The following is a 26,180-nucleotide window of genomic DNA, read 5'->3' as shown; positions in this document are numbered from 1 at the left end:
ATGACTTTAGAGGAGGGATGGAGTCAACCATGGATTATGTCCATTTAGAAAAAAAAAAAAAAAGGACAACCACCAGAGTAAATTCATCCCTCCAAACAACTCAAAACGGGAATTGAGTCCTCCTGGTTCTAGTGTGGCAATTTCATAGATCTTTTTACTTTCTGCTCGGGACATTTTGACCATATAACTTCCTCCTCTCCAATCTTGTCTGATGTGTTGAAGGCCAAGGCCAATAAATTAAAATACTTTCAAGTCACGATTATGTGTTGTTACAAAAGGAGCAGAAAGAGGGTGTTTTAGGTTTCCATTTTTAAGGTTGTTTAAGTGTTCAGCAATACGGATTTTTTTGTGGTCTCTTGGTGCATCCTATGTATTGTTTCTTGCATCCACATACAATTAATAAATAATTCCCTTGGTGTTACAGGTTAGTTGATCATCTATATTCCATTTAAAAGAATTAGTTTGGAAGGATGCCACCATGACTTTTTTGGGGCCCTGAGTTTTGATGCAGTTGGCACATGAGCCGCATCTATAAAAAACTTTTTGTGTGTAACCAGGAATGGGACTGTTTACGGGGGGGGGGGGGGGGGGTGAGGCTTAATAGATGGAGCTACCTTGATCCCCTATACCCTCTGGTATAGACTATAGTATATCAGTGGACGGATGGGTAACATCCATCCTATATCACGATCCTGACGTATTAGATGGCAATGTTTGTTTAGCAATTTTTCTACCTTCCTATGTTCATTATTATAAAGCAGAACAATTTTCTATTGAATTCTCCAGTGGTAGTGTGTTTATCTGTTGGAACAAAAAAGGTGGACCTATCTGTTTGACATGGTCTAGAGATTGTCGTAAGAGCAGGTCGGGATAATTTTTGTCCCTGAACTGATTGGTTAATTGTACTGCTTCCTCAAGGAATTTTTCATCTGAGGTGCAGTTCCTTTTCAGTCTACGGAACTGGCCCTTTGGTACATTGCTGAGCCATCTGGGCAGATGACAGCTATCAAAGCTTATGAAGCTATTTTTAGCCGTGGGCTTTTGGTATGTATTACATATTAATTTATCTCGATCTGCTCTGATTTCAATGTCTAAAAAATGTATGCTTTCTTTACTAATCGTGGATGTGAAGTGAATATTGTGACTGTTTATATGTAACTCATTAATAAAGTGCTCCAAACAAGTGATATCCTCGTCCCAAATCTAAATAATATCATCAATATACATTTTCCAGAGCACCAGATTTACACCAAGCTGGGGAATGATGGTATCTTCCTCCCATGATGCCATGAATAGATTTGCGTAGCTTGGCGCAAACCTTGTGCCCATTGTGGTACTCATCTGTTGTAAGTAATAATAACCCTCAAAATAAAAATCATTGTGTGTTAAAATAAAATATATAGAAGAAGTGATAAACTTATTTGTTGTGGTTTGATTTGACCCTTGTGCAAAAAATTCTCAACCGCAGACACCTAAGTCGTGCTGAATAATTGTATATAGAGAAGATACATCTAGAGTAGCCAATATATGGTTTTCTGTCCAAGGAAATGATTCATTAACAAATAATAATTTGATTAGTGTCTTTTAAATATGTGTGAGTTTTTTTCACAAATGGTTGTAAAAATCTATCAACATACTGGGATAGGTTCGATTTTGGGGAACCTATCCCAGACACGATGGGACATCCTGGTGGGTTCCTAAAATGAATTTATGTTCCTTATCATTAATTATGTCTTTTTCTAAGGCATCTGTACACAACATCTGTAATTGCTTACTGAATTCAATGGTGGGGTCACTTTCCAGCTTTTATAAGTGGTACTATCTCCTAATTGACGTGAGCATTCTTGGTTGTAGTCTTCAGTGTTTAAGATCACAACTCCGCCCCCTTTGTCAGCGGGGCGGATTGTGATCTCCCTGATAGACTGCAATTCCTTCATAGCTTTTCTTTCTTTAAATGTGATATTATCCTTGTGATGTTTTGTATTGTTAGTTTTTCTGATATTACTTTCAACTAGTTTTTTAAAAGTGGTGATTTCTGGACCCATCAGACTTTTTGGATATTGGATGCTTCAAAAAATATCTTTTTAAACATAAATTGCGTACAAATTTTTTTATCCCTACAAACGTCTGGAATTTATCCAAGGGGTTTGATGGTGCGAATTTAAGGCCCTTGTTTAATAGAGATTTTTGTGCCAATGTAAGTTGATGGCTTCTAAGATTTATAGTAGAGGTTTCTAAAGATTTTACTGGACTTTGCCCATTTTTTTATGGAGGCTGAGTTAGTACTTTGATTCCTATATCTTCTGCATAGCCTCTTTTTTGGGGGGTTCCTAATATTTCTAATGACTGGGGTATTACTGGAGCTGCATGTACATCTGCTGTCACTGTTTGGATTCTCTGTATAGCTTTGGATATCTGGGTAAATTGGGGATTTTATGTCTCTCTGTGAGGAGTATGATTGTCTGATCTTCTTATATGGTTTGTTCTGAGATGTGTAATTTCTCACGAAGGAATTCTGGTAAGGACTGTGTGTGTTGTAGTTTCTCCCTCTATAGAGTTTGTTTATCTGACTGTACGGAGGACTTCTGTAATGTTGACTCTCTTTTATATCATTGGTGTCCCTGTGGTGGTGGTCTTCCCCCAAAAAATCACCACCACTTAAGGGGGCAAATCTATTTTGTGTTGGAATAGGATAATTATTTTCTGTGTGGATATTTGGGGTTTGTGCTAATGGTTTATCTGCCATAATCATTTTTTTTGTTTTTCTATTAATAATTTCTGCCTCTAATTTGTCTAATTTTTTGCATACAAATTCCTGTTGTTTTAAATATTCTGGGTTTTGGTTGCATTTGTCCAATTCAGGTTTGCGCCGCGCTACGCAAAACTATTCATGGCATTATGGGAGGAAGATACCATCATTCCCCGGCTCGGTGTAAACTTGGTGCTCTGGAAAAGGTATATTGATGATATTATTTAGATTTGGGAGGGGGATATCACTTGTTTGGAGCACTTTATTAATGAGTTATATATAAACAGTCACGATATTCACTTCACCAATTAAGTAAGGGGGGGCTCAACTCATATACACACCAAAGTATACATGAAATTCGGGGGTGCAGCTCCAGTGAAATAACATACATTACAACAACTAAGCAAAAAAGAGATCACAGGAAAAAGGTGCACACCACCAATGTAGTAATGAAAATAGAAAAAGCCTTGACCCCGTCCTCCTTGACATTGGATATCCATCTCTGTCTCTCGCCTAAGTATTATTTATCATTGTCTTTATTGTTAGACGCATTTTCCATGCTTGAGCAGGATAGGCAACTGGGACACAGTGATATTATCTGTTATCATTGTACTGCGTTTTTATTACGGACGGGGCCACTTACCTGTGGGAGAGGGTTCATGGCCCTTCCCCAGGGTTGTGCTATGCCCTATATTGGGCTATTTTAATTGTTTTGAAATTTCTCCCTATATATGGATTTATTGATATATGTATAATAAAGGCTTTTTCTATTTTCATTACTACATTGGTGGTGTGCGCCTTTTTCCAGTGATCTCTTTTTTGCTTAGTTGTTGTAATATTCACTTCACATCCATGATTAGTAAAGAAAGCATACATTTTTTAGACATTGAAATCAGAGCAGATCGAGATAAATTAATATGTAATACATACCAAAAGCCCACGGCTAAAAATAGCTTCATAAGCTTTGATAGCTGTCATCTGCCCACATGGCTCAGCAATGTACCAAAGGGCCAGTTCCGTCGACTGAAAAGGAACTGCACCTCAGAGGAAAAATTCCTAGAGGAAGCAATACAATTAACCAATCAGTTCAGGGACAAAATTTATCCCGACCTGCTCTTACGACAATCTCTAGACCATGTCAAACAGATAGATAGGTCCACCTTTTTTGTTCCAACAGATAAACACACTACCACTGGAGAATTCAAGAGTAAAATTGTTCTGCCTTATAATAATGAACATAGGAAAAGTAGAAAAAATGATAAACAAACATTGCCATCTAATACGTCAGGATCGTGATATAGGATGGATGTTACCCATCCGTCCACCGATCGTCTATACCAGAGACCCCAATCTGGGGATCAAGGTAGCTCCATCTATTAAGCCTCCCCCCCCCCCCCCCCCCCTGTAAACAGTCCCATTCCTGGTTACACACAAAAGGTTTTTATAGATGCGGCTCATGTGCCAACTGCATCAAAACTCAGGTCCCCAAAAAAGTCATGGTGGCATACTCCCAAACTAATTCTTTTAAATGGAATATAGATGATCAAATAACCTGTAACACCAAGGGAATTATTTATTAATTGAATGTGGATGCAAGAAACAATACATAGGGCGCACCAAGAGACCCCTAAAAATCCATATTGCTGAACACTTAAACAACCTTAAAAATGGAAACCTAAAACACCCTCTTTCTGCTCATTTTGTAACAACACACAATCGTGTATTTTCATTTATTGGCCTTCAGCACTAGATAGGAGAGGAGAAAGTTATATGGTCAAAATGTCCCAAGCAGAAAGTAAAAAGATCTATGAATTTGCCACACTAGAACCGGGAGGACTCAATTCCAGTTTTAACCTGTTTGGATTTCTGTGAGGGATGGATTTAGCTCTGGCGGTTGTCCTCTGCTTTTTTTTTCTAACGGGACATACGCCATAGCCGTCTCCATCCCTCCTCTAAAGTCATCTCTTCTATGAATTGTTTGTATTATTATATTGCACTTATATACAATTTATATGATTTACCATTACAATACATATGTGTCTCTAAATTCCTTTTCTAGTCTTTCTCATTTTATTCTATTGCTATCTATCTCATTGTATTGATTATATTTATTTTATTCTCTATTCCATTTCTATTTTAAATTTTTATTTTTATCCACCACATTTTATTCACAATCACATCATTCAGTCACTTTGCCGTACCATTTGGCAGTCATTATTATTGCATTTTGTATAAATTTATATTATATTTTATGGTATATTGGTGTAACTATTCTGAGCGGTAACCACTACTGCCCCAACATTAGTACCCACAGGGGGAACGACCCACTGGCAGAGCAGCCTCAATGCTGCCCAACCTGACCCTTAACCCCACAGAAAAGGCTGTCAGACATAATCTGTTGAGGGAGAGTAGAGAGGCTCTCATTTGCGTTAGTAAGTTGGCCTAACCAAATTAAGTCAGTGGGTTTGGCTAACTTTTCACTGATGAGTAAGGGATAACAGCAGAAAGGGGGGAATAATTTACACACCAGCTCAAAGAATGGATAGGAAAGCACATAAAAAAGCAGTGTGTATAGGTGAATCACATGGGCCGTGTACAAGTGTAGAGAAAGCAAAGCATCCACATCAAACTGGACAGACTGTAGAAGAAAAATACACAGAAAGAGAAAGACCTATTGAACTTTTTTTTGTGGAATAAGAAGTACAAAGCAATACTAAAAAATGATTTTCGAAGGTGTCAATAGAATAGCCTTTTAGTTTATCCTTTTCCTTTTTTCATGTGTGGCTGCATTATCAGACTGCAGCACCAGGTTTTCTCTGGTAGTCTGTAACCATGGAAGTAGACAACAGTAGTATAGCTGTATACACAAAAGTACAGTAGTTTATTTGAAAAATTGCCTCATCCCAATTGCATTGGAAAAATATGGAAAAGGGGGCAAATGAATACATACCCTTTGCACATTTAGTCTAGTGATAAAATTAACAATTTTTTTTAGGACTGACCATGAAAAAGTAAGGAAAATAAAAGTAACGATTGTGTACCTGTCATTGTAAAAATCTTATCATATAATGTAGATTATAACATTTACATTGCTTAAAATGTGTATATTTTCGGGTGAAATTTTTTTTTCTTGTCCTTACTGCTATTGCCGGTGTCTCTATGAGACAAAATACAGGAAGTGTGGGCAGGACAAGCATGGCTCTGTGCAGGCTACTGGTTTATCAATCAGCCTGCTGTGTGAACTGGGGGCATGTCATAGAGCCTCAGTGCAAGGAGCCCTGCTTGTCATTAGTGTACAGAGCCCTGCTAGTCCTCAGTGCACAGAGCCCTGCTTGTCCTCAGTGCACAGAGCCCTGCTTGTCCTCAGTGCATAGAGCCCTGCTTGTCCTCAGTGCATAGAGCCCTGCTTGTCCTCAGTGCATAGAGCCCTGCTTGTCCTCAGTGCATAGAGCCCTGCTTGTCCTCAGTGCATAGAGCCCTGCTTGTCCTCAGTGTACAGAGCCCTGCTTGTCCTCAGTGCATAGAGCCCTGCTTGTCCTCAGTGTATAGAGCCCTGCTTGTCCTCAGTGTACAGAGCCCTGCTTGTCATCAGTGTACAGTGGTCCCTCAACATATGATATTAATTGGTTCCAGGAGAACCATCATATGTTGAAACCATCATATGTCGAGTACATATGTCTATGTAAAAATGGTAATTGGTTCTGGGGCCTTGTAACCATTGTATGTTGAATACATATCTCTATGGGAAACTGCTAATTGGTTCTGGGATGACCATTGTATGTGGAGTGTATGGGGAGTGTTTAACAAACCAGGGTGCCTCCAGCTGTTGCACAACTACAACTCCCAGCATGCATGTACAGCCACTGACTGTCTGGGCATGCTGGGAGTTATAGTTTTGCAACAGCTGGAGGCACTCTGATAGGGAAACATTGATGTATGGGGTGTATTGTGTGTATATGTATTGTATGTGATGTGTGACATCGCATACAGTACTGTACAGTTCTTTAAATAGCTTCAGGGGGGACAGAATGTCCTTCATTACGATCCTGCCGACTACAGCTCTATAGGAAAGGAAGGGGAGGGCAGCCAGCAGCTCATTGGATGCCTGCAGCAAGATGCTGCAGGCTATTGGCTATGGCTGCACTGGGGGGGGGACTTACACGGAGCTCACAGTGGAAGCCTGCGTGAGTTAGCAGGACAGCATGTGAGTAACAGGAGGCAGAACGGGGCACATTAAACAACTATCTGTCAGTTGCTGAAGTTGTCAGCGCTGTCAGATAGCTGTTTGTACGATGGCCCCGACACACAGCAGCATCATATGTCGATGCTGCCTTCAACATACGATGGGCTCTGAGAGGCCATCATATGTTGAAATGATAATATGTCGGGGCCATCATAAGTCGGGGGGGTCACTGTACATAACCCTGCTTGTCCTCAGTGCATAGAGTCCTGCTTCTCCTCAGTGTACATAGCCCTGCTTGTCCTCAGTGCACAGAGCCCTGCTTATACTCCTTGTACAGAGCCCTCCTTGTCCCCAGTGTAGAGGGCCCTGCTTGTCCCCAGTGTACAGGGCCCTGCTTGTCCCCAGTGTACAGGGCCCTGCTTGTCCCCAGTGTATGGAGCCCTGCTTGTCCTCAGTGTATAGAGCCCTGCTTGTCCTCAGTGTATAGAGCCCTGCTTGTCCTCAGTGTATAGAGCCTTGCTTGTCCTCAGTGTACAGAGCCCTGCTTGTCCTCAGTGTACAGAGCCCTGCTTGTCCTCAGTGTACAGAGCCCTGCTTGTCCTCAGTGTACAGAGCCCTGCTTGTCCTCAGTGTACAGAGCCCTGCTTGTCCTCAGTGTACAGATCCCTTCTTGTCCTCAGTGTACAGAGCCCTTCTTGTAATCAGTGTACAGAGCCCTGCTTGTCCTCGGTGTACAGAGCCCTGCTTGTCCTCAGTGTACAGATCCCTTCTTGTCCTCAGTGTACAGATCCCTGCTTGTCCTCAGTGTACAGTGCCCTGCTTGTCCTCAGTGTGCAGAGCCCTGCTTGTCCTCAGTGCGCAAAGCCCTGCTTGTCCTCAATGCGCAGAGCCCTGCTTGTCCTCAGTGCACAGAGCCCTGCTTGTCCTCAGTGCACAGAGCCCTGCTTGTCCTCGGTGCACAGACCCCTGCTTGTCCTCGGTGCACAGAGCCCTGCTTGTCCTCGGTGTACAGGGCCCTGCTTGTCCTCGGTGTACAGGGCCCTGCTTGTCCTCGGTGTACAGGGCCCTGCTTGTCCTCGGTGTACAGGGCCCTGCTTGTCCTCGGTGTACAGGGCCCTGCTTGTCCTCGGTGTACAGAGCCCTGCTTGTCCTCGGTGTAATGGGCCCTGCTTGTCCTTGGTGTACAGGGCCCTGCTTTTCCTCGGTGTACAGGGCCCTGCTTGTCCTCAGTGTACAGGGCCCTGCTTGTCCTCGGTGTACAGGGCCCTGCTTGTCCTCGGTGTACAGGGCCCTGCTTGTTTTCAGTGTACAGGGCCCTGCTTGTTTTCAGTGTACAGGGCCCTGCTTGTTGTTGTCAGTGTACAGGGCCCTGCTTGTCCCGCCCACAGTTCCTGTATTTTGTCTCTGCATAGAGACTAACAGGCAATAACTGCAGGACCAAGACAGCATTTTTCACCCAAAAATAAAAAAATTTAAGCAATGTAATACATTGATACATATAATGTTATATTATACGTATATTGCAGATAAACATATAATGTTGTTATCTACATTATATCATTTTTTTTTTTTTGCAAATGACAGGTACACTTAAATAACTTATACTTTTTTGCATCTTAACTACATACAACTACTTTTTCCTCTCTCGTTCATACATTTTGGAGGAAAGGCAGCCTTTGCAATATGTGGCAGATGGTTTTCTCTTTTTCCAGATCACTGAGAAACTTGCTTGATTCAGAGATGGAACATTCTTCAGCACTCAGGCTGGAAATTGACAACCTGAGGAAGAAAGTGGCAGAACAGGAGGAGCGGCATGCCGCAAAAATTCAAGCTTTGGCAAGGTAGGAGGCTTTAGCCATGGAACAGTTCCAGTATATATCAAAACAATTTCAGGTCTAAAGTAAATGACTGATCTGCTCAGGACAGTTTTTACCACTTAATCTCAGAAAGATATATATATATATATATATATATATATATATACTGCAAAATTCTCTGCAGGTTTATTACTAAACTTAAATCCGTATTTGTACATTAGTTTAGATCGCAAGACTATCTGTATGTTCATTCTTAAAATTCTGTGCCACTGGCATCCTCTAGGTGGCAGTTTTGTTTTTGTTCTTTGTAGATGTACACAATTTAATCTAACCATACTCTAGCCAGATGGGAAAAAAAATTACTGTACATTGCCAAGCTGTAATTCTTTTGTGTTGTTTGTATTCCTAGATTGCACCTTATGTCATTCACTGAATAAATAAGTATTGTGGTCAGCAATGTGTGCTAGTTTATATTTGAGCAATCGTTCTTTTTCTAAAATGGAATCAAAGGAACGTTGTTTAATAGGTTGCAGAAAAAATGTCTTTACTACTATTTTGAGTCTTTGATGCAGCTTCTCTGACTGGTTTGATCAAGTCTACTTCATTATAATCTTCATATTTAAATCAGGTACCAAACTCAATCAGTACAGCCCAGATTTTTGGTCAGCGTTTCCCAACAAGGGAGCATCCAGCTGTTCAAAACTATAACTCCCATCATGGCCAGGCAGCTTTTGGCAGTCTGGGCATGCTAAGAGTTGTAGTTTTGCAACAGCTGGTGGCACCCTGGTTGGGAACCACTGATTTAGGTTCATCATTAGTGTATGTTCACATGTTCTATATACTCAGCAGATTTCTGCAGTGGATTTTATGCTGCTGATTTTAGTTTTTTTTAAGTTAATGAGAAAATCTGCTGCAGAAAATCTGCAGCACATACAATTAGGGTATGTTCACATGTGCACATGTGAGACAAAATTGAAAAAAAAACACAGTTTTGTAACTTTTGGGGGCTTCCGTTTCTACGTTGTGCATTTTTCCGTAAAAATGACACCTTATCATTATTCTGTAGGTTCATACAATTAAAATGATACCCTACTTATATAGGTTTGATTTTGTCGTACTTCTGGAAAAAAATCATAACTTCATGCAGGAAAATTAATACGTTTAAAATTGTCATCTTCTGACCTCTATAACTTTTTTATTTTTACGCTTATGGGGCGGTATGAGGGCTCATTTTTTGCACCGTGATCTGAAGTTTTTAACGGTACCATTTTTGCATTGATAGGACTTATTGATTGCTTTTTATTCATTTTTTCATGATATAAAAAGTGACCAAAAATGTACTTTTTATATCATGGGGGTGATTCAAACTTTTAATAGGGGAGGGGTTAAATGATCTTTATTCACTTTTTTTTTTTTTTTTTTCACTTTTCTTTTTTGCAGTGTTATAGCTCCCATAGGGACCTATAACACTGCCTACACTGATCTTTTACATTGATCACTGGTTTCTCATAGGAAACCAGTGATCGATGATTCTGCCGCTTGACTGCTTATGCCTGGATCTCAGGCACTGAGCAGTCATTTGGCGATCGGACAGCGAGGAGGCAGGTAGGGACCCTCCGGCTGTCCTGTAAGCTGTTCGGGATGCCGCGATTTCGCCGCGGCTATCCCGAACAGCCCACTGCGCTAACCGTCACTTTTTACTTTCGCTATTAGCGGCGGGTCCCGGCTTCACTATGACGCCGGGCCCGCCGTGATATGATGCGGGGTCACCGTGGGACCCAGCATTATATCACGGGAGTGGGACCAAGGACGTACTCATACGTCCTTGGTCCTTAAGAGGTTAAGTGCAAATATTACAAAACCGAGCAAAGGGCCACAAAGGAATATTTTCAGCATAAATATTAAACCACAATTCCGCTGCTGAAAAGGAAAGGTTAGTGTTTTCACATTCCACAACTTGTTCTCTATTAATTACAGATATTATATAGCAGTTTTGCTTTTAACCCTTTTAACATGTGTATCCATACCCTGTCAATTGATAGCCCCACTTTATTGAAGCAGAATGACTTCTGTGATCATAGATTTAACTTTAAAGGACAACTGCAGCACAATATACACTTATCCCCTATCTACAAGATAGGGGATAAGTGTTTGATCGCGGGGGGTCCGACCGCTGGGACCCTCCTCGATCTCCCTAACGGGGTGCCGCCATCAGCGCCCCGTCTCCTCCCCGTCCCATTACTATGTATTCCTTTGGTGAAGGTTCACTCCTCCCCCCTTTTCTCCATATATACCTGGATAGCAATCGAATGGATCAGGAACCGGACGATGTGTCACTGACACAAAACTGCGCTGTCGTTCTCCTGATACGCTCCAGCTGGTGGCTGCCATCCCTCCCTGCACCTGGGTGAACATGCTTTGTATATGGAAAATACTTCAATAAAGTCCGAACAAGATTTGTTCATGGACACTGCTTGGACAAGTCCGAATTTTATTCCTCTGATATGATGAGTGTAGACATGCTTTTTCCTATATTGGATATTTTTGTGGAATTGCTGGTTCTGCTATTGTGTAGCACCCCATGCTTTATTTTGTTCACCGGGTCTCTCATTGCCTGTGCTGAATTCATGCTGCTGTTTACGTGTCCTAGTGCCCAACACCCTTTCTCCTCTCTCATTTGGAGTTTACAGAATAGGTTTGCTATGAGGATTTTCTCCTGCTCTGGACAGTTCCTGATACGGGCATCAGGTGTCAGCAGAGAGCACTGTGGACAAGACAAAAAATAATTTAAAAAAGAAAAGAATTTCCTCTGTAGCATACAGCTGCTAAAAAGTACTGGAATGACGAGGATTTTTTAATAGAAGTAATTTGCAAATCTGTTTAACATTCTGGCGCCAGTTGATTTAAAAAAAAATGTTTTCCACCAGAGTACCTCTTTAATTATTTAAATAACAGTGTACAATGTACATTAGTTTGTGGTAAGAACAATCCTACGGAGTTAATGCATTTGGAATTCTTTGGGTCCATGCACACTATGGAAATCCAGCAAGGAATTTTCTCACTGAATTCCATCAATCTACGCTGCCCGGAATCGGGTTAATTACGTGTAGAATTTGCTGCAGAAATTAACCCCCTTCAATTAGAAAAACTAAAAGTCCAGCACAAGGAAAGTGCAATGCAAGGTGTTTTATTAAACTTCAGTACTTTGCACAGAGCAAAAGAATCCCATGGAATTCTGTTGCAGGCAGATCTATGGTGTGCATGGGCCCTTATTGTTTAGTTATACTGTCAATACACCTTTTAAGAAATTGTTTGGCGGTATGTCACTTGAACGAGACTGCTTAAGAGGTTCACAATTATGCAGATGTGAGTATAGTGGTGTGTAGGGGATCACACTTGTAGTTTTAATAGTACATTTTTTTGTTCTGCAACTGATCTGAGCAGTTTTGGAAATTGACATGTGTTTCTGCTAGGTTCTGTTAACGCTGCCATTATAGCCAATATACATATGTAAACAATAATGTATGAACTAGACTTTGTTTAGAATCTGTTGATGGCCTGCCCATGTAATAACAGACATACTCGATTGAGATTAGAGCAAGACCCTTCCATCAGGCACTGTATTCCAGGACTACAACTTCTAGAATGCACAAAGTGGGAGTTGTAGTCCTACAGTAGCTGAAAAAAGGAATACCAGAGAAATAGCTCATTTTGTAATATAAGCGATTGACAGATAAAGTAGTGGTTGCAAATACCACCTACCACCTGGTATAAAATTATTGAGGGCTCCCAACCATAATCCAGCTACACGCACATGGTTCCCTAACTTCATACAATATTTTTAGTAAAGTGTCAAAATATCATGTAAAAAAACTAACTAATATATATATACAGTCGAATGAAAAAGTTTAGGTAACCATGACAATTTTTATGATTTTTATTTATAAATAATTTGGTGTTTGGATCAGCAGATTAATGATAACAGAGGCCTCAGAACAACTCTCAAATGATCTGTAAACAAAGATTGTTTAAGCTTTCACAGAGATTTAACCCTTTAAGGACCAAGCGTTTTTCTGTTTTTGCACTTTCATTTTTTTCCTCCTTAATCATAACCCTTTCAATTTTGCACCTAAAAATCCATATGATGGCTTTTATTTGTTTTTGCGCCACCAATTCTACTTTGGAATGACATCAGTCATTTTACCCAAAATCTACGGCGAAACGGAAAAAAAATATCATTGTGTGACAAAATTTAAGAATTGAAAAACACCATTTTGTACATTTTGGGGGCTTCCGTTTCTACACAGTACACTTTTCGGTAAAAATGACACCTCATCTTTATTTTATAGGTCCATACGATTAAAATGATACCCTACTTATATAGGTTTGATTTTGTCATACTTCTGCAAGAAATCAGAACTACATGCATGAAAATTTATACGTTTAAAATTGTCATCTTCTGACCCCTATAACTCTTTTATTTTTCCTCGTACAGGGCTGTATGAGGGCTCCTTTTTTTTGCGCCATGATCTGAAATTATCTTTACCATATTTGTTTTGATCTGACTTTTTTATTGCTTTTTATAAATATTTTTTTATGGTATAAAAAGTGACCAAAAATAGCATTGATCAGTGTTATCTGTTCTTGATTGCTCAATCCTGGATCTCAGGCTTGGAACAATCAAACGCTGATTGGACAGCGTGGAGCCAGGTAGGGAGCCGCCCGCTGTCCTCTCAGCTGTTCGGTACGCTATTTCACTGCGGCAGTCCCAAACAGCTCAGCTGAGCTAACCGGCAGCATATTCTCCCATTTTAGATGCCGCAATCACCTTTGATTGCGGTGTCTAAAGGGTTAATACCGGCAATGTCCGGTATTAGCCGCGGGTCCTGGTTTCTGATAGCAACCGGGACACCGCAGATATGAAGCGCACTTAGCTTCTGAGCGCTTCACAAATCGGGAGCCGGCCACGGATGTTAATATACGTCCGTGGTCGTTAAGGGGTTAATGGGGTACTTCACTCCCCAGCGTTCAGAACATTCAGTTCCGAATGCTGGGAGTTCTGTGGTCACCCCACCCCTTGTGACTTCACGCCCCGCCCCTCGTGATGTCACATTCCACCCCCTCAATACAAGTCTATGGGAGGGGGTGTGATGGCCGTCACGCCCCATCCCATAGACTTGCATTGAGGGTTGGGGCGTGTAGTTACAGGGGGCGTGGTGACCACCGAAACCCGCTCCCAGCGTTCCGAACTAAATGTTCTGAACCCTGTGGAGTGGAGTATCCCTTTATGCTGTCCGTGTCCACTGTGAAGAAAATAGTGAGGAAATGGAAGACCACAGTCACAGTTCTTGTTAAGTCCAGAATTGACAGACCAAGTAAAATATTGGCGAGGCAAAAGTGAAGGATAGTGAGAACAGTCAAAAACAGCCCACAGACCACGTCCAAAGACCTACAACTTCCAGATGGTGTCACTGTGCATCATTAAACAATTCAGTGCACTTTGCACTAGGCAAAGTTGCATGAGAAAGCGATGTGGAAAAAGCCTTTTCTGCAGACATGCCACAAACAGTGTTGCTTGAGGTATGCAAATGCACATTTGGACAAGCCAACTTCATTTTGGAATCAGGTGCTGTGGACTGATAAAACAGAGGTGGAGTTATTTGATCATAACAAGGGCTCTGGCTGGGCCACTCAAGGACATTCAGAGTTGCCCCTTAGTAAGTATTGGCTGTGTGGTTAAGATCATTGTTTTGTTGAAAGGTGAAACTGCAACATAGTTTGAGGTCCAAAGCACTCTGGATCAGGTTTTCATTAACAATATCTCTTTCATTAGCTCCATTTCACTTTCTCTAAACCCTGACCAGTCTTCGTGTCACAGCCTCTGAAAAACACCCCCACGGCATGATGCTGCCACCACCATGCATCACTTTTCATGAGCAGTTCCTGGTTCCCTTCAGATCCTTAGAGATGAGGTCAGACATTTGGTTTGATCAGGCCGGAGAATCTTGTTTCTCACAGTTTTGGGAGCCCTTCGTTTGCTTTTTTGCAAACTCCAGGTAGGCTTTCATGTGTCTCATACAGAGGAGAGGCTTCTTTCTGGCCACTCTACCACAATGCCCAGAAGTTTCTCCCAAAAACTTCTTCTGAGTGATTATTTGGTTATTTGTCACCTTTCTTAACATGAGTTTGGTAGGACAGACAGCTCTAGAAAGAGCCCTGGTTGTTCTAACTTCCTCCTTTTAAGTATTTTGGAGGCCACTTTCAGTGCAGCAGAATTTTTTTGTACCTTTCTCCAGATCCCTGCCTCCACACAATCAAAGTTTTTGCTTTGATATACGTTGTCAGCTGTGAGACCTAATATACCAATCCTGTCCAATCAACTGAATTTACCACAGGTGACTCCAATCACGTTGTAGAAACAAAAGGATCATGTGAAATGGGAGGCCCCAGAGCTAAATTTAGCGTGTCATAGCAAAGGCCTGAATACTAAAACATTTAACTTTTCCTCTGGACAGGTTTTTTTTTTAATAAACTTTGTTTATTAAGGATTTTTAAAATTTTATACGAACAGTACAAAAAGAAGAGTACACATAGCAACTGCATGGTGAAATACAGACGGGCTGGAAACCCGCTAAACAAACATGAGTAAACATTAGGTTTCTGGACAGGTTTTGATAAATCTCCCCCATTATGTGTATTATGAGTATTGAATGCAGAATAAAACCCTAATTATATGGATTTTAGCCCAAGACCTCAACATAACAAAATGTGAAAAAGTTAAAAGGTCTAAATACTTTCCGAATCCATTGCACTTTCATTGGGAGAACATACAAACGCCTTGCATATGTTGCCCTAACTACTAGCCCACCATACTACTAAAATGCACTGGTAGTAACTGGTAGTAAGATATTTTCCTACTGTATTTGGGGGAAAAAAACTGATAAATTATATATATATCCTAGTATATCCTAGTACCACAATGGAACAATGCTAATGACTGATCTACCATACTGCCCTACAGACACACACTTGCAGTAACGCAAAGTCCTGTAGGAGGCACTACATTCAGAGAGCAGAGTGTGCAACAGGAGGCTTACAAAGCTGTGATGTCAGCACTGATGAACCCTGTGACCCTTATATGACATCAACACGTCAGAAAAGCAACAACAATATGAATAAATGGAAGGACAACCACTTTCAATGTTTATCTGTTATATCCAGGTGATATTATACATCAAAACAGTTCATAACAGTTTCCCAAAATATTGCTAATATGCTGCAGATGGACACCTTTTTTGATGCAGGACAACTAGAGGTAAAATTGGCCACTGCTTTTGTCATACACATTGCAAAAATGGCAAGTGAAAATAGTCCCTTATTTTATCACAAAGTTTACATAATGATCTAGTTCCTGTGTATGTATGTAGACAGAAAAGTAAATACCCTACTTGTGAACAAATATGTGAACAAATGACTTCTTGGATCACATATCAGTATATAAAATATTGTCATTCTTGTGTTTCATTATATCTGTCTTAAGCCAACCTAGCACAGTGGTCTTGTTCTGGAATTATTCCATCCAATTATTGCCCATTTTCAGTACTTTTTATATGTAAAAGACTTTCGAGAATGTCAATAAAGTAATCTTAATTTTACACTGACTAAGGTAAACACGGTTCATTGCTAATCTTCCCACCACTGTAATTGTTTTCCTTCAACCTGACCATGCCATGGAGATAGTCTGCTCATTGAAAAACATTGCTTACCTAGCTGACACAAAACCTGCATTTACCGCTATAGATCTTCTTTTAATGAATTCTGAACCTATTTCCTCTCAGTGTATGATACATCTGCAAATAACAAGTTACTCTCTCCATCTACTGTCTGGAATCAGTGATTACGACATTATATTTTTATGCTGAATGTGTGTAGGTACCGTATATACTCGAGTATAAGCCGACCCGAATATAAGCTGAGGCCCCTAATTTCACCCCAAAAACCCAGGAAAAGTTATTGACTCGACTATAAGCCTAGGGTGGGAAATACATCATCTCCCCCCTGTCATCATCCCCCCTGTCATCATCCTCCCCTGTCATCATCCCGACCCCCGTCATTATCACCCCTGTCATTTTCACCCCGTCATCATCTCCCCCCTTCATCATCACCCCTTCATCATCAATCTGTCATCATCCCCCCCCCCCTTCATAGTTAGTACGGTCGAAAAAAGACATATGTCCATCAAGTTCAACCATCAAGACATATGTCCATCAAGTTCATCATCACCACCTGTCAATCCCCTCAGTGGTCTTCAACCTGCGGACCTCCAGATGATGCAAAACTACAACTCCCAGCATGCCCGGACAGCCATCGGCTGTCCGGGCATGCTGGGAGTTGTAGTTTTGAAACATCTGGAGGTCCGCAGGTTGAAGACCACTGCACAGGCTTTTGTCATCATCCAGATCCCCCCCTTTAGTTTTCTACTAAAGCTGGTCCGGGCCATCTATGCTGCAGGGACTGTCCGGTGGGGAGGGTAAGTCTTTCCGGGCTGTCCATTTTCACCGGGAGGCTCTCTTCTCCGCTCCGGCCCCGGACTAGTGACATTGCCTTGACGACGACACACAGGGACGTTCATGCGCATGAAAGTCCCTGTGCGTCGTCGTCAAGGCAACATAACTAGTCCGGGGCCGGCCCAGGGCGAGCAGAGAAGAGGGCCTCCATGCCATGCTGGGAGTTGTAGTTTTGCTAAATCTGGAGGTCCGCAGATTGAAGATCACTGATGAAGGGATTGGCAGGCGGAGAGTTCACTCGAGTATAAGCCAAGGGGGGCGTTTTCAGCATGAAAAACTTACGAATACTCGAGTATATATACGGTAGATTTATATAGATGGATAGATACATTTATAAAAAAAATGTTAATGATAATTTCCTTCTTTAATCCCTTGTGGCATTTACTGTATCTATGTGATGCAGCTGCCATGCATTTAGTGCAGTCTACAATATATTGTACAGCACAGAGATGAGCCCACATCGTCGGTCATGGGTGTTGTCTATGTATTACAGCTGATGTTGCAAGGAGGGATCGGAGATAACGCTGATTCCAGCTGTGATTAACAGAAACTAGAGCACCTAAGAGGTTAGACAGAGGTAGTGGCCCCCATTGTCAATCCATCAGAACCCCAACAACACAGTCACCCCCACAATGCAGTCCTACGGAGTTATGAATTTCTTAGGGCCTGACAAGAATGATACACTGCTATATCTGCATAGTCGAATTATCTTAAAAAAAAAAAAAAGTACACATATAAAACATATACCGTAAAAGATTTTTTATGAAACATTTTATTTTATGTCAAAAGCTCTAAACCAATAAAATGTATGCTTTATTACTATTGCCTAAACTTTAGTGATCTTCACTGAAAAAAAAACATGTTATTTATTTTGAACGAATGGCAGGAATAATATTCAAAGAGCTAGAACAGCTGATAATGTTTTGTTCATCCTGCCTTCCAAAAATGTAATCAATTTTGTGATCAAAATGTTGTATTTACCCCAAAATGTGTTTTTGTTTTCTCTGGTATAGTGATTTATTTTTATGCTTTTAGATATATTTTAGATGTATAACTTTAACCCCTAGACGGCCAGGTCGTAAATGTATGCCCTTGCCATCTGGGACTTAACCCACCAGGGTGTAAATGTATGCCCTGGAGCATTGAAGTGACTATGAAGCGAGCCCAGGAGAAGAGCTTGCTTCATAGAAGGTACAACTACTTACAGTAGCCGGGGATCATTGTTAATAATGGGCGGCAGTTACCCTTTAGATGTTGTCATCATTGCTAAACACAGCATCAAAAGTGAAAGTAAATGTTTGCAGTTAGCTCAGAGGAGGGGATCCAATAAGCTAAAATGTCTGCCACCTGTTGCTGAAACGGCTCTCCAATGATGCAGTCGGCCAGGCTGTATCAGTGGAGTGCCGATCACACTTTTCAGACCTATAAAATAGCATACATTGAACATGAATGCAATCTAATGATTGCATGTAAAAGCATCCTATGTAAAATAAAAGTAGATTTTTTATGCTTACCGTAAAATCTCTTTCCCGGAGGATCCATTGGGGGACACAGAAAGCGTGGGTATATGCTCTTGCCTTTAGGAGGTGCTGACACTAGGCATACAAAGAAAAGTCGGCTTCTCCTGGCAGGATATACACCGCCTTCTGACCCTAAGCTAATCAGTTTAGTCCCAAAGCTGTAGGAAGGAACCAACATAGAAAGAAACCAGTAGGTGTCCGAGCATGCTTCACATAACAGGAGCCGGCGCAGGACGTAAATAAACATCCTGCGTCGTTAAGGGGTTAACCCTTTCCCGACCCAGGATGTACCCATACATCCTGGGTCCTTTCCCTTTCTATAGCGCGGGGCCACGCTGTTAAAGCGGCATCATAGCGGGTCAGGCCTAGCAAAGGCCGGGACCTGTGGCTAATAGCGCGCGGCACAGCAATCAGTGCCGCGCGCTATTAGCCACAGGTCCTGGCCATTAACCCTTTAGACGCTGCGTTCAAAGTTGATCGCCACGTCTAAAGTGAAAGCTAATAAGAGCCGGTTAGCTCAGTGGGCTGTTCGGAACCGCCGCGGCAAAATCATGGCGTCCCGAACAGCTGCAGGACACGAGAAGGGTGCCTTACCTTCCTCCTCTGTGTCCGATCGCCGAATGACTGCTCTGTACCTGAGATCCAGGCATGAGCAGTCAAGCGACAGAAACACTGATCAGTGCTATGCTATGGCATAACATTGAACAGTATGAGAGTTCAATGTACTGCATGTTATAGTCCCCTATGGGGGCTATAACATTGCAAAAAAAAAAAGTTATTAAAGATCATTTAACCCCTTCTCTAATAAAAGTAACAATCACCCCCTTTTTCCTATATAAAAAAAACAAAAAACGGTGGAAATAAAAATAAGCATATGTGGTATTGCCGCGTGTGGAAATGTCCAAATTATAAAAATATATACTGCACGTTCAATGGCGTACACGCAAAAAAATTCAACATTTCAAAATAGCGTATTTTTGGTCAGTCTTTATATCATGAAAAAATGAATAAAAAGCGATCAAAAAGTTCAATCAGTACAAAAATGAGCCCTCACACCACCCCGTACATGGAAAAATAGAAAAGTTATAGGGGTCAGAAGATGACAATTTTAAACCTATAAATTTTCCTGCATGTAGTTATGATTTTTTCCAGAAGTACGACAAAATCAAATCTATATAAGTAGGGTATCATTTTAACCGTATGGACCTACAGAATAAAGATAAGGTGTCATTTTTACCAGAAAATTTACTGCGTAGAAACGGAAGCCCCAAAAAGTTACAAAATTGTGTTTTTTCTTCAATTTTGTCGCACAATGATTTATTTTTTCGTTTTGTTGTAGATTTTTGGGTAAAATGACTGTCATTGCAAAGTAGAATTGGTGGCGCAAAAAATAAGCCATCATATGGATTTTTAGGTGCAACATTGAAATGAGTTATGATTTTTTAAATGTAAGGAGGAAAAAAATGAAAGTGCAAAAATTCTAAAACCCCTGGTCATGATGGGGTTAAAGCGGTACTCCGGTGGAAAACAATGTTGTTTTTTTTGTTTTTGTTTTTTTAATCAACTGGTGCCAGAAAGTTAAACAGATTTGTAAATTACTTCTATTTAAAATTCTTAATCTTTCCAGTACTTATCAGCTGCTATATACTACAGAGGAAGTACTTTTCATTTTTTTTTTTCTTTCTGTCCACAGTGCTCTTTGCTGACACCTCTGTCTGAGTCAGGAACTGTCCAGAGCAGGGTAGGTTTGCTATAGGGACTTGCTCCTGCTCTGGACAGTTCCTGACACAGACAGAGGTGTCAGCAGAGAGCACTGTGGCCAAACAGAAAGGAAATTCAAAAAGAAAAAAACTTCCAACGGAGCATACATTAGTTGATAAGGTTTAAGATTTTTAAATAGAAGTAATTTACAAATCTGTTTATCTTTCTGGCACCAGTTCATTAGAAAACAATTGTTTCCCACCGAAATACCCCTTTAACACTATTCTTCTTCAGAAGAAAATTGGAACTATGCGTTCAGATATTGTAGACCTTTTTACTAAGGTTTGGTTACCTTTGTTGGCCTCTGCCTATGACTCTGATGTGCTGTAGTCCTCATATGTCTCTTTGTCAGATAGCCTATTCTTTTTTTTTTCTTTTTTAATTAATTTACTATTTTTTATTGATACCCATGATTTGTTTAGTTATCTTGTCTTTGATCTTGTATGAAATGTACATTTGGCTTCATTCCTTGTACTGTAACAATCTCAATACTTTATATAAGTACTAACTAAGAATTTAAAAGGGTATTTTGGTCACAATAATGCAAAAACAAATATACATATTTTTTTTTAATGTTTTCCTCAAGGCTTAAAAGCTGCATACTTAAATAGCTGCATACTTTAAGGGTTATTTCAATAGTGCTTGTCAGGGTTTCCTAACCCTGCCATCATGAGTTTCCTTTCCTGCTGTAGTTTCTGTTACCCATATGGCCAGGGTGAGCCAACTCAATTTTCAGTTTAATTTCAAGGAAAGTTAGTTGTCACAATTTCCGGGGTGCACCTGCTGTTGGCCAGCATCTGTTTCTCTAAAAACTCTTGAGCTCATTCTACTGTTTTAGTGGGGAGTTTATGTATAGTCATTGAAGTGTGTTTTTGCAGCCTGTTCCTAGCATTCTGATCCTCTGATGAATAAAAACCCTTCCTATGGTATTATATATAATATGCACATAGACTCCATGATGCTGTAAAGTTCTGTCTTCTGATCCAGTCAATATAATTGTATACAGTTATGTAATGGTATTTTTATATATGTAAAGAGAAGTCCAGCACACCCCGCCCTGGACAGGTGGAGCACGGATCCAGGTGCTGGAGGGCACCAGCATAGCAAATGGAAAAAAGGATGATCGGATCCAGCTCTTGTGCTAATAAATGACTGTGTTTATTCCAACATGATCACACAGGAACACAGGTAGGTAACGCGTTTCAAGCGCTGCAAGTGCTCTTAGTCAAACAACAGGGGAAGGAAAAACATGGATATTTATAGGTGGAGCAATCACACCGGGTCACAGGTCATGTGGTACGGCGATATTAACCACTTTCAAACTTATGGTTAACCCTCATAGGATACACATATAATAAATATAATACACATATAATAAATATAATTTATTATATGTGTATCCTACGAGGGTTAACCATGAAGTTTGGAAGGGGTTAATTGCTCCACCTATAAATATCCATGTTTTTCCTTCCTTTGTTGTTTGACTAAGAGCGCTTGCAGCGCTTGAAACGCGTTACCTACCTGTGTAGTCATGTTGGAATAAACAGTCTTTTATTCGCACAAGAGCTGGATCCGATCTTCCTTTTTTCTATTTTTATATATGTAATGATATTCTATATATTTTATAGCATATGATCAGTCCTTTCAGACCATTCAGAATACCAAAGTTCTCCTGGTAGGTTTAGGTTCTCACACCTCACACTCTAGGGACCAGCAGAGGACATTACCTTTGGAGTTAAGTGGTGTCGGGGGTGGGGAAATACGTATTTATTCAGACTGTTTTATATGTCAGTTTCTGGTGTATAATATTGTAAATTTGTCTTAGTACTTGCCATATCCCCTCTTTGCTAAGTCCCACCCACTTTATTAAAGAACTATACAGCTTTTGCAAACATGTCTGGGTTTTTTACCTAAACATCCTTTTTAAAATGAGGGTGTGTGTAAATGCGTGTTGTACCCTGATAAACCTTTCTGGCTCCACAGGAGCCACTGCAGTTCAATGATTTCAAGCGGCCGCTTTAAATCATGTAACTGCAGCAGCTTCTGCGGGGCCAGAGTCCCACCGACACCCGATTCCCACATCTCTGCCCATCTGTTGGCGTGCTGTCGCTGTGCGCTGCGCACTGACGAGTGACGTCACGTTGATGCCGCCGGAGCCAGCAGGAGCACATCGAGAGGTAAATGAAAGCCGGGCATGGGGAGGGATGTGGGAATCAGGCGGTGGCAGGACTTTGGCCCCGCAGTAGCTGGTGCAATTAAATGATTCAAAGCGTACGCTTTAAATCTTTGAACTGCAGCGGCTTCTGCAGGGCCAGAAAGAGTTTATCTGCGTATGACACGCAGATATACTTTTAGCTTAAAATTTTATTTTAAAGAATGCGTGTTATACGCCAATAAATACAGTAATGTTTATGATCCAGCATGGTAAAAGGCGTAAACATATAAAAATGCCAAACTCCAAAAAGGTTGATATTTCCTCACAGGAAAAGACGAGTAAATAGTAATCAAAAAGCCCAGTCTAAACAAAAGTGGTATTGATAAAAATGGCCCAATAAATGAGCCTCGTCTATGGAAAAATAACATTTTTTATTGGCATAGGGGTCAGATTATGACAATTTTAAACATATGGATTCTGTTGAAAAAAAAAGTTTGGCTTTTTATTAAAGTAATCCAGTAATATGAAAACAATATAAATTGGGTATCATTTCATATAACTCGGAGTATGAACAAAGCTGTAATATGGCCTCATGTCTCGAACTTTACCATAAACAGAGCACACTTTAATCCCTTTGTGAAATGGACGTGGGTATTCATTAAAAGAGTCAATTGTACTAAGTTGTCAGGAGGCTGTAAATGTTTTTTTCTTTGCATACTAAATATGTGGTGACATGCACGTCTTTTCAGCCATTTTCCATTGAAAAAAATGTTTGTTTAGCCATTTCTAGGTTGTTGCACACTGACAACTCTCCATGATATTCTTGTGAGAATTTAGAGCTAGAAAATCTCTAATTTCTTCAAAGCAGGAGGGCATAGTGGAATTCTCCAGAAGAGCCCATGTGCCTTTAGTTAAACCATTGATCGTCCCAGCTCCCTTTTGTATTTAGAGTCTGCAGGTCATTTATTGAGTGGCCTTTCTCAAGGTCTGGAGAACAATGTCACCTTCTAACTAACCCTTTAAAGATCTGTATTGATATATTTTTCAAATCTTCTCATAGACTTTGAAGAGACTGGGGTTATTTTGATTCTTAATCCTTGAAAATTAGTACTTTTTAAAGAAACCTTATACTTTGTTTTTCAACCTAGCCACTAGATTGCTGTAATCAGATGATTTTTATAGTGTTACTTTGTATTTTATAGCTTGCACGTAAGTACTTAGCACACTATTTAAAAATTGAGCATCAGATTCCTTGGGGAATTCAGTCCTAAAACATGCCTTTTTCCTGTTGCCAATCCTGTCCTCTTTCTGTGATAAAAGTCTAAAGATTTGACAAGACTGTGGACTTTTTTTGCGAAAAATCTATCTGGTTAGAACAGTTAAATGATCCTATCTGAGATGACATTTATTGCAAGACACCAATTTTCCAAGCTTTTGTTTTTCAGAAGCAATATAACAGGTGTTCGTGTCTGCAAGATTGACAGTATTGATGTCACTGGGTACAATTTATAACAAAAGACATCTCCTAGGGCTTAAAAGCACATGAATGTGATACAGTGATTCAATCCAAGAATTGTTACATTTTGCTACACCTGTCTATCTATCTATCCTGTATCGGGCAAGCAGGGCCGGGCCGACTTCCCCCTTTATTTTTATATCGCCAGTGTGAGGTGCAGACTGACAAGAAGAGGGGACTCAGACTTGCATAGGACGCAAGTCTGCACCTAACACTGGTGCTCAGGGTGTATGGAGCGGGCTCCCGACTCAAACTCGCTCCATACAGTGAAACCCTTGTCTGATTTCAGTAGCCGGGAGCCGCCGCTAATAGCCCTGCATGCGTCGATCGCCGCAGCCAACTATTTACCCTTTAGATGCCTCTGTCAAAATTGACAGCGGCGTATAAAAGGGACCTGTTAAAACCCCCATCCCCCCTGGCAGTACGATCGTGGAGGAGCGATCCACTGTGGAGGTAGCCGTAGGGCTTACCTCTGCATTCATGGCTGCCCACAATTAACCCCTTCCATATTAAAAGTTCATATCACCCCCCCCCCCCCTTTTCCCATTTTCCATATAAAAATATGTAAACATAATAAAAATAAACATATTTGGTATTGGCACGTGCGTAATTGTCTGAACTATTAAATATATTGTCTGTACTATAAAATATTATAATGTAAAAAAAATACCAAATCACAGAATTGCGTTTTTTTATGTTTATAACATAATATCCCGGAAAAAATTTTGTAAAAAGTGTTCAAAAAGTCCGATCAATACCGAAATAGCACCGATAAAAAAAAAAAGCAGACTACGGCCCAAGAAATGAGCCATCATACAGCCCAGTATACAGAAAAAAAAAACGTTAAAAGTAAAAAAAAAAATTTTATTAATAAAACATAACGTAAACTAAACAAATGTGGTATTGGTGTAATCAGGCTGACCTAAAGTATTAAAATAACATGTAAGTTTGACCACAAGGTGAATGGCAAAAAAAATAATTTCACCTCAAATATTTTTTTTGTTTTGTTTCAGAGCATAACTTATGGAAAAATAAAACATGTCATTACAAAGTATAATAGGTCCCACAAAGAACAAGCGTCATATGGGTCTGTAGATGGAAAAATAAGAGTAATGGCTATTATAGGGCGACTAGGAAAAAGCTAAAGCGCAGAAACGAATAAAGATCTAATTTACGTACTATTTTGGTTGAAATGATTTTGTCTACCAGGACAAGTGGATTTTCATGAGGGACACGTAGATTGTGTTCCGTTGTAGTCCCTTGGACAAGTTATTTTTTTTTTTTCCACACCCCTGTATCAATAGTCATGACTGTAAATGTTGGCACCCCTGAAAGTTTTCTAGATGAAGTAAATGAAGTATTTCTCACAGAAAAGGATTGCAGTAACACAAGTTTTGCTATACACATGTTTATTCCTTTTGTGTGTATTGGAACTAAACCAAAAAAGGGAGGAAAAAAAAGCAAATTGGACATAATGTCACACCAAACTCCAAAAATGGGCTGGCTTAAATTATTGGCACCCTTTCAGAATTGTGGAAAAATAAAGATTGTTTCAAGCATGTGACGCTCCTTTAAACTCACCTGGGGCAAGTAACAATAGAACCTACAGGGAATGGACAAAGAAAGGACAACCTGTGAACTGGCGACAGGGTCATGGGTGCACAAGGATAACTCACACAAAGTGATTTGGTCCAGCCCCACTGAGGCGACTGTAGTACAAAATAAAGGGGTCATCCAGGAATTAAAAAACTGAGGAAATTTCTTTCAACGACCGCTCCATGTCTGCCTCCAGGTTGGATGTGGTTCTGCAGCTCAGTTCTATTGATGTTAACAGAGCGGAGTTATAAAACCACACCCAAAGTGGAGACAGATAGGGAGCAGTCTTTGATAGAAAATATGGCTGTTTTGCACC

General features: G+C 40.5%; 1 protein-coding gene across 9 annotated transcripts in view; it reads left to right on the top strand.

Annotated features, from left to right (window-relative positions):
* SNX29 (sorting nexin 29) overlaps positions 1 to 26,180 on the top strand; it is an 819,108-nt gene that overhangs the window by 214,993 nt on the left and 577,935 nt on the right. For all 9 annotated transcript variants that reach the window (XR_008847045.1, XM_056534825.1, XM_056534821.1 and 6 more), the window contains one exon: positions 8,645 to 8,773. Coding sequence is in view for 8 of the 9 variants with exons in the window: in XM_056534825.1 (XP_056390800.1) it covers positions 8,645 to 8,773 (129 nt within the window). In the remaining variant the exon portion in view is untranslated. The remainder of the gene's footprint in view (positions 1 to 8,644; positions 8,774 to 26,180) is intronic.

The sequence above is a fragment of the Hyla sarda genome, chromosome 8 (genome assembly GCF_029499605.1).
Source record: "Hyla sarda isolate aHylSar1 chromosome 8, aHylSar1.hap1, whole genome shotgun sequence".
Taxonomy (NCBI): domain Eukaryota; kingdom Metazoa; phylum Chordata; class Amphibia; order Anura; family Hylidae; genus Hyla; species Hyla sarda.
This window is presented reverse-complemented; position numbering and strand designations above follow the sequence as displayed.